Source organism: Sinocyclocheilus rhinocerous, unplaced genomic scaffold (genome assembly GCF_001515625.1).
Source record: "Sinocyclocheilus rhinocerous isolate Xijiao unplaced genomic scaffold, SAMN03320098_v1.1 scaffold263, whole genome shotgun sequence".
Taxonomy (NCBI): domain Eukaryota; kingdom Metazoa; phylum Chordata; class Actinopteri; order Cypriniformes; family Cyprinidae; genus Sinocyclocheilus; species Sinocyclocheilus rhinocerous.
Genome location: NW_015645086.1, coordinates 2,804,949 through 2,822,033, shown reverse-complemented (window position 1 = coordinate 2,822,033; position 17,085 = coordinate 2,804,949). Strand labels below are relative to the sequence as shown.

The window sequence follows — 17,085 nt, the reverse complement described above, 5'->3', positions numbered from 1 at the left end:
TTAAAGGTGGGGTAAGTGATTTCTGGTAGCCAATGTTGATATTTGAAATCACCAAAACAAACACGCCCCTACCCCAAAAGGGTCTCATCCCTATTTTGATAGCTCCGTCCCACACATACGTACGCAACCCAGGCAACAATTAGTTCTGTGAAACAAAGCAAAACCAATGGTACACACTCTAGTCTACACAAATCCCTGACAGAAAACTGCTGCTGCGTTCTATTTATGACATATTGACAGAAATTTCAAATGATTTTATATGGTCGCTTTGTCGCGTCCAGTGTAGACAGACTGTAGCTGTTGCGGTGCGACAACTGTCACATCCGGTGTAGCCACGGTGTTACTCACCTATCTAGAAGAAACAAAGCAACCTCGGCGTCCGATCGCAGGCCTTCCCGCTCCTTGAGTTCTCTCCAGCGCTGGAAAGCTGAGCCGATATTTACACAGGTCCTACTTCTTGCCTAAGCCTTCTTTTGTTCCGCAGACGTTTTCCTCTTTGGTTTTTTATCCGCCATCTCTATCTTTCTGTCGTCGTTCGGCTCGGCTAATGTCCGTCCTGTGCACTGAGCGCTCTCTCCTCCGCATCATGAGTAGACACGCCCCTTACTGCTGATTGGCTACAAGTTTGTTTTGGTACTCGGCCCGACTCAGTTTTCTAAAGCGTTTTTGAAAAAATACATACCCCACCTTTAATATTAAACATTGTTGCATTGTACAGATCTATGTTACTATAGGTTACTAATACAGATCATCTTTGGTTTATGTGTTTTAATATATATTTATATTTTAACATATATCAGCAATTCATGTTAAGCTTTATATGTGTTAATATCTTATTAATGAATATTATAAATAGCTGTAACCATCTAGTATATGTCAATGCAGTGTATCAAAGCCAAAACACCTTTTTTTAGTCTATTTATATTGCTACCCTAATAGTTATAAATAGTGAGACTAAATGCATCCACCTTTTATCCTCAGCACATTTATCTCTGTATTTGTCGTAACACTGCATTTTTGTAATTTCTTCTAGATGTTTTAAAAGAGCTCAGCGTAGCACCCGTAACCATATTTAGCTGTGCTTAATTCTCATTTTCTGTTTATTTTGTTTTATTTGGCTAATCTTTTAATACCAATACTCCTCATTTAATGAGTCATTTGCTTATTTTTTTTGCCTCGGTCAGACCTCATTAAAACAGCTGTTTCTTCAGTCAATTAATGATTTTACCACCAGCTGGAAAGCCAATTTAAGGGTATGCTTGTAGCCTTTCCCTGATTAAATTTAGCTGTTTTATGACTTAAAATGCAGCAGCTGAGCTTCGTGAAGCCATCATAAAACTTTCATGAACTCTTATGAACTTTCTTTTTTTCTTTTTTTTGTATGTTGGCTACTGTTGTAGCATTGCCTGCGTTTTCTGCTATTTTTTTTTAAGGCCTGCACCCTTTTTGTTCCACTTTGCCTGTTGCCAGCTCTGTGAAATTGGGGATTAACCCCTCGGATAATGACCCTGATGTCCAGTTGAGTGGTTTAAAATGACTGGCTGCCTGAGAAACACACTGACACATACATGACTTACACCCTCTGAGCGCTCGCTGTCTCCTTCTTCCTCCCACCCTTCCTATTTCCGCCACCTCCTCGTATGTCACGACCGTCCTTCCCACCATCATGAACAGAAACGAAAAGGAAAAGAAAGAAAGATGGCCTTGTTTCCCCCGTCCCCTCCAAAAATATCAGAACCACCTCAACAAAAATAAGGGAGAGCATACATAGACGTATATGCATGGGTGTTCGTGTTAAAGTGTGTGTGTGTGTGTGTTTACTTGGCCGGAGGAACACAGTCACTCCAGATCTGAGGGTTTGCTTGTGACAGGAACTGTAAGCGGTGGTGGCACTCTTTAACACTCTATCCTCGGAGACTTAGGCTGCTCTGGCCTTCTTTGCACATACATTTCTTCCCTCCAATCCCATTACAGGCCTAACCCTAACCTTAACCTTACTACTACAACTTCTTACACCTTCTATTTTGGTGTGGACAAAAGCTGGGCTGCAGTTATGCTAACTGTGAACTCGGTAGCTGCGATGTAAGATAGGGTAGATAATATCATGATGTTGTGCTCCTGGTGCTGAAACATTGATGGATAGTGGTTATCAACCTTTATTAAAGCAATTGCTTCCAATCATGTATAATCATCTGAACAACACTGTTAGATGATATAGTTTCACAGGGATTTTTTTTTCTGACAATTTCACTGTAATTGAATGCAGTCAGAGAGTTTCATTTAAAGCCATCAGCCTACTTTTGGAGAGTGAAAATCCTTTTTTTAAAGTCAACATCAAAATCGAACCTATTAAGTTTCTGGTCATGTTGTGAATGACAAATCTGTGCACATTATTTCACCAGTCACATCAAGACCACTTTTCACAATCCAATCAACTCGGCCCGACTCAGTTTTCTAAAGCGTTTTTGAAAAAATACATACCCCACCTTTAATATTAAACATTGTTGCATTGTACAGATCTATGTTACTATAGGTTACTAATACAGATCATCTTTGGTTTATGTGTTTTAATATATATTTATATTTTAACATATATCAGCAATTCATGTTAAGCTTTATATGTGTTAATATCTTATTAATGAATATTATAAATAGCTGTAACCATCTAGTATATGTCAATGCAGTGTATCAAAGCCAAAACACCTTTTTTTAGTCTATTTATATTGCTACCCTAATAGTTATAAATAGTGAGACTAAATGCATCCACCTTTTATCCTCAGCACATTTATCTCTGTATTTGTCGTAACACTGCATTTTTGTAATTTCTTCTAGATGTTTTAAAAGAGCTCAGCGTAGCACCCGTAACCATATTTAGCTGTGCTTAATTCTCATTTTCTGTTTATTTTGTTTTATTTGGCTAATCTTTTAATACCAATACTCCTCATTTAATGAGTCATTTGCTTATTTTTTTTGCCTCGGTCAGACCTCATTAAAACAGCTGTTTCTTCAGTCAATTAATGATTTTACCACCAGCTGGAAAGCCAATTTAAGGGTATGCTTGTAGCCTTTCCCTGATTAAATTTAGCTGTTTTATGACTTAAAATGCAGCAGCTGAGCTTCGTGAAGCCATCATAAAACTTTCATGAACTCTTATGAACTTTCTTTTTTTCTTTTTTTTGTATGTTGGCTACTGTTGTAGCATTGCCTGCGTTTTCTGCTATTTTTTTTTAAGGCCTGCACCCTTTTTGTTCCACTTTGCCTGTTGCCAGCTCTGTGAAATTGGGGATTAACCCCTCGGATAATGGCCCTGATGTCCAGTTGAGTGGTTTAAAATGACTGGCTGCCTGAGAAACACACTGACACATACATGACTTACACCCTCTGAGCGCTCGCTGTCTCCTTCTTCCTCCCACCCTTCCTATTTCCGCCACCTCCTCGTATGTCACGACCGTCCTTCCCACCATCATGAACAGAAACGAAAAGGAAAAGAAAGAAAGATGGCCTTGTTTCCCCCGTCCCCTCCAAAAATATCAGAACCACCTCAACAAAAATAAGGGAGAGCATACATAGACGTATATGCATGGGTGTTCGTGTTAAAGTGTGTGTGTGTGTGTGTTTACTTGGCCGGAGGAACACAGTCACTCCAGATCTGAGGGTTTGCTTGTGACAGGAACTGTAAGCGGTGGTGGCACTCTTTAACACTCTATCCTCGGAGACTTAGGCTGCTCTGGCCTTCATTCTTTGCACATTTCTTCCCTCCAATCCCATTACAGGCCTAACCCTAACCTTAACCTTACTACTACAACTTCTTACACCTTCTATTTTGGTGTGGACAAAAGCTGGGCTGCAGTTATGCTAACTGTGAACTCGGTAGCTGCGATGTAAGATAGGGTAGATAATATCATGATGTTGTGCTCCTGGTGCTGAAACATTGATGGATAGTGGTTATCAACCTTTATTAAAGCAATTGCTTCCAATCATGTATAATCATCTGAACAACACTGTTAGATGATATAGTTTCACAGGGATTTTTTTTTCTGACAATTTCACTGTAATTGAATGCAGTCAGAGAGTTTCATTTAAAGCCATCAGCCTACTTTTGGAGAGTGAAAATCCTTTTTTTAAAGTCAACATCAAAATCGAACCTATTAAGTTTCTGGTCATGTTGTGAATGACAAATCTGTGCACATTATTTCACCAGTCACATCAAGACCACTTTTCACAATCCAATCAATTTCAGAAGTATAAAATCAAGACACGCCCTATACCATTTCGACATTAAATGTCCTGTTTCACTTGTAAAACAAAAGCATGTATTAATTTAAACTCTTTAATTTGTTGGTTATTGCAATGGGCTTTGATGGCCATTTTAAATATTTAATATCTCAAAATATTGTTCTTGCATATAGCCTTTCCCAAAATATGAAATGTAAAAAATGATCTTGCACCTGCACTTGCACTCCGTATGGCTCACCAAGGTTATGTGAACCTGCTGTCTATTATGCATCTCTCTTTTTACACTCTTTCTTTTTGTCTAACAAGCTTCGGATGCTTCTTGTTCCAGTGAAGCAGAAAATCAGATTAGTTTGACTGCATTCTGTCTCAATCAGTGTTTAGCTGTGTTACACGTCTGTCAATTGTGTTGTTTATGTTTATTGTTGTTTTGCACTTGATTTCCTAGATTGCCATGTAACTCAGTTGGCCAACGAAGAGATATTAATATTCATTGTTGGTTGCACAGTTGAAGTAGTTCTGAGTTGTCACATGAAAAGAACTGACTAATTTGGGGAGTCTGGGGTGCAAAGTGCCATTATTTACTGAGCTGTTACTACTCATTGTCAGAGAAAAATAAATTGGTCTTAGGGGTTAAAAGGGAATAGATGAAAAGATTCTCTGATGTTAAAGGGATAGTTCATACAACAATTCTGTCACCTTTACACTCTCAGAAAAAAAAGCCAAAAGCCACTAGGCGGTAACCTTTCAAAAGGTACTAAATTGCACCGTTTAAGTGCTAAGATGTTACCATTTAGGTGCTAATTTGTACCTTTAAGGTAGTAATATGCATCCTTTAGGGATAAATGAGGTACAAAGGTATACAATTTGAAAAGGTTCCACCCCAGTGACAGCTTTTGGACCTTTTTTGTTCCAAAAAAGTTTGAATTTTCTTTCTTACGTGGAACACAAAAGGAAAGATTAATAGAAAGGACAAAAAGCACCATAAAAGTATCATAAATTGGTTTATATGACTCATATTACAAGTCTTCTGAAGCCATACGATAGCTTTGTGTGAGAAAAAGTGAATCACGTTTTTAGGTGAACTATATCCCTTTAAATCGACAACATTGTTCAGTTGTTGTTCTTTAGAATGAGTTGAACGACTGCATTATAGGCAATCAAACTTAAAACAATTAAAAAGGGGGGAAAAGGTCAGTTGTCAATGTCAGTCTCTTCTTCTTTCAGTCTTCCAAGTAAGGTATATTTGTACAAGTGGACATGGGAGAGGCAGAGGATTGATTTGATCTTACAAGCCATCAGGTTGAGAGGAACTTTCCTAAACATGACCTGAAGTGTGCCGGCCCCGCAGCAAACGCTGCTGTCACTATAGTGAACGGGTGCTGTTATGATGCAGTCAGGCCGATGCGAGTTGACAGCCTGAACGCTCACAAAACAAATCATGGCCCCATTTGGTAACACTCCACGTCCCTGCGATTTAGCCCCAACCAGGACGGCTTCTGTGCTGCTCATAGAGGATGCTAGTGGGGAAGAGTAGCCTATTGGGGATATCTCTCTGTGTGTGTGTGTGTGTGAATATGTAGGTGCATCTTCATGTAGGAAGTTGCATCTCAGTGAGTGTCAGTGAAATCATGGTTAGTAAGAGATGCTAGTTCAGACAAATCAAAACAAGAAATTCAAATTTTCACAAAGAATTTTTAAAGCATATTTTTATGACCATTAAAGGAATAGTTCACCCAAAAATGAACCTTTGCTGAAAATTCTCACCCTCAGGCCATCCAAGATGTAGATGATAGTTTGTTTCTTCTTCAGAATAGATTTGGAGATATTTGGAGAATGAGTCCAAATAGCTGATAAAACATCACACTAATTCTCAAGTAATCCACACCACTCCAGTCAAGTCCATTAATTACTTCTTGTGAAGTGGAAAAAAATGTGTGTTTGTAAGAAACAAATCCATTTTAAGACAAGACAAGCATTTGTGGTTAAAAAATATATAATTTTTTTTTTTTAGAAAATGACCTATCATTTAGCTAGATAAGACCCTTATTCCTCGGCTGGGATCGTGTAGAGCCCTTTGAAGCTGCACTGAAACTGCAATTTGACCTTCACCCTGTTGGGTCCCATTGAAGTCCACTATATGGAGAAAAATCCTGAAATATTTTCCTCAAAAACCTTAATTTCTTTTCGACTGAAGAAAGAAAGACATGAACATCTTAGATGAGAAATTTTTATTCTGGAAGTGAACTACTGGAATTACTTGTGGATTATTGTGATGATTTTATCAGCTATTTAAACTCTCATTCTGACGGCACCCATTCACTGCAGAGGAACCATTGGTGAGCAAGTGATGTAATGCTAAATTTGTCCTAAGTTACGCGAAGTTAGTGTTTGCAGATTACATCGATATGCCAGTAGGTAGCTACCAGTCTTTATGAGTGAGTCATTGAATCATTTACTGAACCAATTCAACCAAAACCACTGAATCATTCAGGAACAAAACAAGTGACTGTCTTCATGTATGAGTCATTGAATCATTCACTTAGCTGATTGTGGAGAAAAAACAGACAAAGTAACTGGCAATATTGTGTCTAAAATGTAAGTTGCTCAATATGAACCTCTTGTGTATTGAATTGTTGTATAAAAGCAATATGGTTGCTTGTTACACCAACTTCTCAGAAATTGCTCAAACTGTCATCACTAGTTTGAACATGACATTATTAAATTGGTAATGGTGACTTGGACACATTGCAGGCTACAGCCATTATGCACAATAATTGTGAAAATAATAATAGTTAAAATGTTTTTTCCCAATTTATTACCAACCCTTTTAGACCCTTGGAGGCCCAGGAAACTGCAGACTAAATTGTGTGAAATAGATTTGGTTAAACGGTTAAAACTGGTTAAAAATTGAGCTGAGACTACTTCACTGTTATGATAGCTGACAGCATAATCACATTATACGAAATATTTAATAAACAAAAAACACAATTCTGCGGAAACCTGCAGAGTTCTATGGGCACAGATTGCATATGGGCCTCACAATCAGGAACTAGATGCTTCATTTTAAGGTTTCCAATTTTGTGTGCCAAACAACTTTAAAATGGTTAAGTAGTGTGACTACTGACAGTCCCTGACATTGCTGGTAACCTCTTTTGCGTTTCGAAGAATCTTAAGATTGATATTAAATCAAGTGAAGAATTGCTTTTTCATGGAGCGCAGCATCAAAATCTAGAAATTCTCACTCATCACCGAAAACCTGCCTTCATAAAAGACGCCTACCAGCACAAAACCTGACAGAAGAAATTGACCATAGCTTTGAGTTGTTATTACTGAGGTCTTCTATCTCCGTAAAAAGTCATTTAAGCACTAAATGTCACTAAAATGCCATTCTGAAATAGGTGACATGCATTGGCCAGCTCTGATGGCTTGAGGCTGGTTGTCTGCTGGGCTACAGCCATCACCTTTCCTCACTAAAAATGAATTATCTGTTTGGCAGCTCCATTTTCCACTTTATTATTCAACTAACTCACAAAATGGTAATTAAATGAAACAATTTAGTAGCAAAAAAAGAGAAAAGTGAGAAGAGGAGAGGCGGTGATTGTGTTAAAGTGCTTTACACACTCACTGGGTGATTTTATTTGGCAGCTAATAAAGCGAACAGAGAAAAACATCATGATTAAAGGGTTGAACAGTGAACACCTGAGCATCTCTGCTATAATCATTAAGATAGAGAGAGGGGGAGGAGAGCTAGATGAGGCATTGCATTGTTCTTGAATGTGCACAGAGGAAAGAGAGAGAAACTATAAACAAGAGACACACTCAGCTGGGAAGGTGGGGGAAGCATGGGGTAAATCTCACAAAAACTGTCAAAAATTGTCTGGATTGCATTTCACCCCAAAATCAAAAAAAGAAGAAGCCCATTTTAGGACTGTAATTGCATCATGACGTTATTTTCATGAAAGTTGAGCACATTAACTCACAAGTCTCAGTAGTCTTCAGTAATGCAAATAAAGGATTTTCATTCACATTATTGCAGTGCAATAAAAAAATATTAATTAATATTAATATTATTACTAATTTAAATTGTAAAGTATATTTGTGTGTATACATGGTATTGTATTTGTTGTTTTAAGATGATTTTAATCATTGTGTCCAGACAGGATGATTTACATGCACTGTATTAATCTTGGCCTCATTCTCAGTCATTGGCTGTGTTTGGATTGGCATAATAGCATTACTGTACTATTTCTGCAGTAGTATGTATACTGTGCACAGTATTTATAGAATATCTGGACTGCCCAAATGTGCAACAAACAACATAACACACTGCGCACAATACTGTATCCCACAATGTAATGCACTCAGTTTGATGTTACATTTCTAATGTGACAAATTAACTGGCAGTTGCTAGCTGTTGTTTGTTGGACCTGTCAACACAAGCTCAATCAAAACAGAATTTGCTGTATAATGTTGATTACAGCAGAAAATAATTTTATACACGACCCAATTTAAACAACTTTACAGCTCAAATAATACAGTTTTTTTTAATTGAATGTAAGTGCCTTAACAAAAATATGACCTTCGTATTTTGTCCCTTAAACCCTCTAGAGACTGGCACTTCCAGTGCAAGTTACACTATGCATTTTTGTCAAGTCAAAATGATTTTCTCTGGTAATCAACATTATACCGAAAATAATGTTCTGTTGAGCTTAACTTTTGAAGTACATTTCCTTAAGTCTTAAATCACAAAATGCAAAGTAATAATTTTTATTGATAATAATAACTGGATGGCACTCACATGGAACATAATGTGGTCATAATGTGTGACAACAATGTGGCATACTACTTTTTTAAATGTTTATTGTTTAATAATGCCAACAGTAGCCTACTATTAGTGTAAGCTAGTATTTTATTCCAGACATAGCTATTCTCTCTTTAAGCAGGATCTTGTGGTCTGTTTCTTGCATCTACAGCAACTGTACTAACCAGGGTTTGTGTATTGTGTGTTGTCCTCCTCCAGACTCTGTTTAGGAGAAGCAGCCACCCGTTAGTCCAATGAATAACCGGAAGGAAGACATGGAGATCACGTCGCACTACCGGCAGCTCCTGCGGGAGCTGAACGAGCAGCGGCAGCACGGCATCCTGTGCGACGTGTGTTTGATTGTGGAGGGCAAGATCTTCAAGGCACACAAGAACGTGTTGCTGGGCAGCAGCCGCTACTTCAAGACACTTTACTGCCAGGTGAAGAAGGGCTCAGAGCAGCAGGCCACCATCACGCACCTGGACATCGTCACAGCCCAAGGCTTCAAAACCATCCTTGACTTCATGTACTCCGCCCACTTGGCACTCACTAGCAAGAATGTGATTGAAGTGATGTCGGCTGCCAGCTATCTGCAGATGACCGACATAGTGCAGGCGTGTCACGGCTTCATCAAGGCAGCGTTAGACATCAGCATTCGCTCCGAGCTTGCAGACGAACTTGCGGATATTGAGATGGGCAACGTGGTGAGCTCTATGGGAGGCGGTGCTGGGCCTGGTGTGGGTGGAGCTTCAGAGGCACTGGCGTCCATGATCTCGGCCCGCAGTTCCTCGCCATGGTTGGCCAGACGCACCAGCCCGGCAAATTCATCTGGAGACTCAGCCATCGCTAGCTGCCATGAAGGCAGTAGCAACTATGGAAAAGAGGACCAGGAACCCAAAAGCCATGAGAGCCAGGAGGATGCTTGTTTGCAGCCCTTGTGGCCTGCTGATTACCGTTCTGTCCAGGTCAAAGAGGAGCAGGTCTCCCCCTCCAATCTGCAAGATGGGGCTGGCCGAGTGGCACAAGGTATGCCTGGAGAGCAAGGTGGACGAGGAGAGGGGGGCTGGCAACCCCCAGGCTCGGGCCGCAGGAAAAACCGCAAGAACAAGGACACAGTCAGGCACATAACCCAACAGAATGAAGGGGACAGTCGGACGGCATCGCCACTACCATCCATGGTCTCCAATCCTGGCTGGAGCTACGGCAACCAGGACATTCCAGGTAGGATTACTATATTGGTTGCTTTATTGCTTGCTTTATAGTGTCATCATATCACATTATGTAACTGGGAAACATTTTGCAACATCATTGAGCCGACTGTTGACCTTTCATCAGTGGAAGTTTGGTCTTGCAGAACAGAATGAATATGCGTACTTCCCTACTATATAGTACAAAAATGGGCAACTCCGGATATGAAGGGCCACTGTCCTGCATAGTTTAGCTCCATCTCAAATCAAGCACACTTAATTTACTAGTAACCCTGAAGACTTTGGTTAGATATTTCAGCTATGTTTGATTTGGGATGGAGCTAACTCTGCAGGACAGTGGCCCTCCATAACCGGAGTCCCCAAGGACTGGAGTTGCCCGTCCCTGATACAGTAGGTGAAAAGTACATGAAATAGGTTGTATCTCCGAATCCTGGTATTCATGAAACAGTAGGAGAAAAGTACCCAGATGACCTACTACTTCCGGCGAGATTCTAAAGTACACATCCAATGGACACTTTACTATCCCATGAGGCTATAAAATGGCAGTGGTTGTGAATGGCAGTGAAGCGAGACAGCTGACGGCGTAGGTGGTGGATGTAGTATGTCCGGATTACATTCATACTATGTGGACTATACTTTTTAACAGTCACAAAGTTTCTCTTTGTAGTACCTAGACGGTATACAATTTCGGACGCACCTTTAGCGCCTACTTAGCAAACACTGCCTCGTGGATCCCGTGAGAGTGAACTCTTCTGGAATACTTTGCCACCGTGTTTGATTGTATAATTCAAATCCAGATAGAAATAGAACTCTGATGAAGATGAAAATTATTGTTGTAACACTAATAGTATAGCAGCATGACAAACTACAGATTGAGGTGGGGAATTTGGGGTTGAAACAACTAATTTCCTCATTAATATCGGAAAGACACATGGGACGCGAGGCAGCCTCATCAACCTAAAAACAAAATCCATGCTGAGGAACAGATCACGCTAGCAAGCGGGGATGAGGCCCTACCTGTCTCGGATACTGTTGCTTATAGGTATGTAGATCATTAAAAGTGTGGCAGCTCTAATCTCTGGTGTATTTGTGCAGGCTGACTGTGAAATGGGCGCACACACACTTTAAGAAAACAGGATAATTGAATTGACCTTGGTGGCGGTATGAGGATTAAATTGTATGTGTGTGTGCTAGTGTGTTGGGACGGGGGGTGCCCCAAGGTCTTCTGAAGTGTGGAGAAGAAGGGATAAAGTGAAGGAGAGAGGGAGGGGAATAGTATGTCCGGATTACATTCAAACTATGTGGACTATACTTTTTAACAGTCACAAAGTTTGTTTCTCATTGTTGCGAGCACTGCCTCGTGGATCCCGTGAGAGTCAGGTCTTCTGTAATACTTTGCCACCGTGTTTGATTGTATAATTCGAACCCAGATAGAAATAGAACTCTGATGAAGTTGAAAATTATTGTTGTAGCACTAATAGTATAGCAGCATGACAAACTACAGATTGAGGTGGGGAATTTGGGGTTGAAAAAACTAATTTCCTCATTAACATCGGAAAGACACATGGGACGCGAGGCAGCCTCATCAACCTAAAAACAAAATCCGTGCTGAAGAACAGATCACGCCAGCAAGCGGGGATGAGGCCCTACCTGTCTCGGATACTGTTGCTTATAGGTATGTAGATCATTAAAAGTGTGGCAGCTCTAATCTCTGGTGTATTTGTGCAGGCTGACTGTGAAATGGGCGCACACACACTTTAAGAAAACAGGATAATTGAATTGACCTTGGTGGCGGTATGAGGATTAAATTGTATGTGTGTGTGCAAGTGTGTTGGGATGGGGGGTGCCCCAAGGTCTTCTGAAGTGTGGAAAAGAAGGGATAAAGTGAAGGAGAGAGGGAGGGGAATACGCGGAGATCTGCATCAGCTTAGCGAGAGTTTACCTACTTAACTCTCGAGGCACTCTCTCATCCTCTCTGTTTGCCAGCCCTGCTACCTGCATCTCCAACAGAAATAACTGCACTCGCTGACCCAACCCCACAGATGAAATATCAAGTGCAAGACTCCACACATCTAAGTACACACCGGCTCACTGTACTGCATACACACATGCTTACAAACGTCACACCCATTCCTTTGTGTGCAACAGAAATAGTGCACATTTACATTCCTCATGCATTGGCCCTTATAAGCAACGCTAATGTGCTAGTCAAGCTTTTGAGGTCAATTTAATTACGTTCTAAATGAAATCGAAACATTTTCAAATCTAAAATCATCCTTCTTAACCATGTGTAAAACTCCGCTAAGGAACCAAGGATTTGCAAAACGGTAAATTGCTTTGGATGACATTTGATAATATGGGCCGTATCTCAATGCTCAGTGAAGATGAGAATATTGCTTGGTACACAAAACAGGCTCAGGCTTGGACGAGTCGGATCAGGGTGAGAAAAAGAGGACATGTTATGAAAGCCCTCATGTCCTGCTCTGGGTTTTGGACTCGGCTGTAATTTTCCTACTGAATTGGTGGATTCTTGAGGTCTTCAGACAGACAGGTTTGTCCAAAACCTATGAGAGGGGCTACAGTGGCCAGGATGCTTTGTTTATTTAAACCTAACCGGATAAACAATGCTTATTTATTTTTGTGTATTTTATCATCCACCTGTTATATGTAACATGAGCATGTTTAAGTCTCATTAGCCGCTTTTCCACTGTCGGGCCAGTGCGAGCCAGTGCTTTAAATGGGCCGGGCGGGGCTAATAGCCTCGGACCTGTAGCACCGAGGCCAAAATCACGCTGCGTTTCCACCGTCGGGCCAGAAGCTCCGCTGCGCTTTACTAAAACCCGCCATTTACACGCCTCTATAAATATTTCTGCCTTGTATGGTGATCATAATCCACATCGGATCAAGTTATTTCAAACACTCGCTGCTGTCTGAAAGTGAGTTTTAAACTAAAATTATTTTAAAAGTCTTTAATGCTGGTGTTATCTGTTAACTTTATGAAATGATCCGCGGCACTGACGCTCTCCAGACGCGGAGAAACTCCGCCTTTGTTCATAACCACTCCTTTAGCCCTAGCTGGCCCGCTTTGGCCCAAGGTTTTCGTCGGGCCAAAAAACCCGGACCGTTGGCCCCGAGGAAGCACCGACGAGGCACCATCAAGCCCCGGAAGTGACAGTGGAAACGCGACTGGCCCTGGCACGCACTAGCACGTCCGCTTTTGGCCCGACAGTGGAAACGCGGCTATTAAGAGAGCATGAATAGAAGCTTCAGAGCTTTAGTAATTAGTAGGACTCTCTAAATGCCCTCATAAGTGATTTCTGCTTCCATGCAGTCCATGTCCATGTTGAGGTCCAGTCACCAGGTAGAGTTTTCTCAGATTTGGTTAAAGGGTACAGAAAGTGTCTAGTTGCAGGGCTAATGATTTGCATGGTTAAGGGTGCCGCTTGCTGACAGCACTAAATGGGATCTCAGGATGCTGATGTCCAAGTTGCACTGTGCACAGACTAATGGTTTTAAGAAGCTTGTAATTGGTGGTTGGCATGTTTATAGAACTGTATATCTAAATTACCATGCTTCTGGTATGGATTTCTGGCTAGCAGCAGGATATTTCTCAACCTGCACTTTGTAAAGTGTGTGTGTGTGTGTGTGTGTGTGTGAGAGAGAGAAAGAGGATATGGTTTTTAACATAGGTTAAAAACATTAGGCAGCCAAGACCAAAAAGACAGTCAGACTATTGTTTAAAGCTTCTATCTGTTTATTTCATCTGCTAAAATATTACCCTAATCGCCTTATTGATACTGTTTTCTGCATAAATGTTGTAAGATAAGAGTCAGATCATGCTATAGGGACTGTTTGCATAGTTATTCTTTGCACATGTCCTTAAGTTTCACTGCGCCTTTGTTCAGGCGTCTGTTGAATGGACATTCCCTTTCAGAGCGTCTTACTCACCGCTGACAAACCTGAGGCATCAAGCCATCACAGTTCTAGAGAGGGGATGTGAGGTCACATTGAATGTTTAGCAGATGTTTGCAGGTGTTGAAACTGGATGCAGAATATGTAGGTGTTATTATGGGCATGTGTCCTGGAAGGCAGATTCCCAAACTTTCAGGAAACATCACAATATTACAATCAATATGGTTTAAAACATTTTGTTTGTTGCATTCTGCTAAGTTTAAATGAGATCTACACTTCTACAGGTCAGACCAGGATATGCTAGGTGATTCTTTTTAGATAACATTAACATCCATATGGGGCAGTTGTGGCCTAATGGTTAGAAAGTTGGACTTGTAACCCGAAGGTTGTGGGTTTGAGTCTCAGGTCTGGCAGGAATTGTCGGTGGGGGGAGTAAATGACCAATGCTCTCTTCTACCCTCAATACCACGACTGAGGTGAGACCCTTGAGCAAGACACCGAACCCCCAACTGCTCCCCGGGCGCCGTAGCAATATGGCTGCCCACTGCTCCGGGTGTGTGTTCACGTGTGTGTGTGTACTTGGATGGGTTAAATGCAGAGCACAAATTCCGAGTATCACCACACGTCACTTCTCACATTATTTTCCCCAAATTCTGTGTTTTCCATTTTAATCTTTCTGGATTCTATTATTTTAATTAATTTTTGGACACTATTCCATATCATGATTTGATTAAGTGTGCAGCCCTACTTTTGATTTATTCATCCAAATTTAGCCAAATTTATATATGGACGGACCCTGAAGTTTATACGGAATGAGTCTATTTCATATGTACACTTCAGGCCACTCCATAAACCACAATGCAACGCGTTTGTGACATCACAGCAGATCACATTTAATTTACCCCCACCCCAACAACTCTATGACATTTGCATTAATTTTTTTAAATATATAAAGCAGCCCAGTCATACCTATATACGTATAGAATGCTTCACCAAACAAATTCATAAGGCAAAAATGTAAATAATATATCAAGTCCATAGCAGATTCCAAGTGATTGGACATTCCAATTCAGCCGATTTCCGCCAGTAGTGGGCACTTGTCTTGTGCAGCGTAATTAATGACGTACATCCGAATCAATGCGATGGAGGGAAGTTAGCGAGGGAAGGACATAAAAACGAAGTGGAACGCAGCCAGACATGCCTATGTTTAGCCAGCACAGGAACAAGGGTGCGGTAGAGTTACCCTAAAATGTCTATGGCATTAAAATGGATGTTTTATTTATATAGCTAGCAAGTTAGTTTAGCTAATACAACAGCAAAATTCTCTTCAAACTTTTTCTCAGACAGTAGTTGAGTCGAAAGATAAAACTGACCATAGAAGAGTTTACGCTCATATCTGCTAATGGTGCCATATTGTGGCAACACTGAAAATGCGACATGCTTGTATTGTCTTACATTTACATTTACATTTAGACATTTAGCAGAAGCTTTTATCCAAAGCGACTTACAAATGAGAACAATGGACGCAATCAAAATCAACAAAAGAGCAATGATATGCAAGTGCTATAACAAGTCTCAGTTAGCGTAATAAAGGTTTGATAGAACTGGCTAGAAGACCTGCCAAGAGAGCATTGCAATAGTCCAGCCTGGACAGAACAAGAGCTTGAACAAGGAGTTATGAAGCATGTTCTGAAAGAAAGGGCCTGATCTTCTTGATGTTGAATAAAGCAAATCTGCAGGACCGGGCAGTTTTAGCAATGTGGTCTTATGTATTGCTTTCTTAATTAAATGTACAACATACTCTCATGGCAGTTCATAACTATTTTACATATTGGCGAATTGGTGGCAAATTTGTATGAAGTCGAATTTAATTTGTACTTTTTCATGGTATTTTTTTTGCTTTCATGTATATTTGTAAAGTAACTGATTCTACAGCAAAGTGTTTGTGAGAGGAGCAGCACTATCAAAGATGTCTGTGTTTGTTTCTTTGTTGTCATTTACATATTGCTCATCTTTCTTCTCACCAACCTACACTTATTTGTTGTATTAATAGTAGCTATATCCTACACTTATTTGTTGTATTAAATGTGCTATGATTTCATTACTAGTGGTCGACCGATATGGGATTTTTAATGGCCGATGCTGATGCCGATATTGAGAAATCAATCTGCCCGATATGAGGCCGATATAATACATGTAATTACAATAAATGAGAGACATGCAGAAAATTGGTGAAACTAAATGAACATTTATCATGCATAAATATTTATTAAAACCTAAATTTAAAAAAAATTTAACAATTGAGGTAACAATTAGTGCAGCCTTTCTTTTTCCTGAAACATCTACAAAAAAAGATAAAACCTAAACAATTAAAATGTAAACAACAGCGGTAACACTTCAATGAACAAGGTTTATTGCAGCCTTTCTAACATTCATAATTAATGAACAAATAATATTCATAATTTAATGTCAAAAATAGTATGTGTAATTCCATGTATTTTATGTACAATACATATATAGTTTACCGAGCAACAGGTTGTTTTAATTATAGTATGGGATAGTTGGTTAATAATAAAGATATATGTCTCTAATCTGTTTTGTTTTTCTTGTCTGTTTCATTGTAAAAACAAGCCTGGAGGCATATAGTTACATGCTTGGTTATCAGCAGCATTAAATAAAGACCGGAACGTGAAAAGTTAAAGTGCCCCTATTATGCCTTTTCGAATATTACCTTTCATGCAGTGTGTCATGTAGCTGTATGTGAACATAAACTATCTGCAAAGTTGTGAAGCCGATAGTGCACGATAAATAAAGATATTGTCTATCAAAAAAAAGAGTAAGCTCGCAATTGCCTAAATGAGTCGTCAGGAATTCGAATCTTATTCTGTTACGGCTCTACGTCACAAAGTAACACATTTGCATAATGTC

General features: G+C 40.0%; 1 protein-coding gene across 3 annotated transcripts in view; it reads left to right on the top strand.

Annotated features, from left to right (window-relative positions):
• LOC107705739 (zinc finger and BTB domain-containing protein 46-like) overlaps positions 1-17,085 on the top strand; it is a 91,097-nt gene that overhangs the window by 31,152 nt on the left and 42,860 nt on the right. For all 3 annotated transcript variants that reach the window (XM_016509188.1, XM_016509187.1, XM_016509189.1), the window contains one exon: positions 9,257-10,258. In XM_016509188.1, coding sequence (XP_016364674.1) covers positions 9,292-10,258 — 967 coding nt within the window. In that variant the 5' untranslated portion in view covers positions 9,257-9,291. The remainder of the gene's footprint in view (positions 1-9,256; positions 10,259-17,085) is intronic.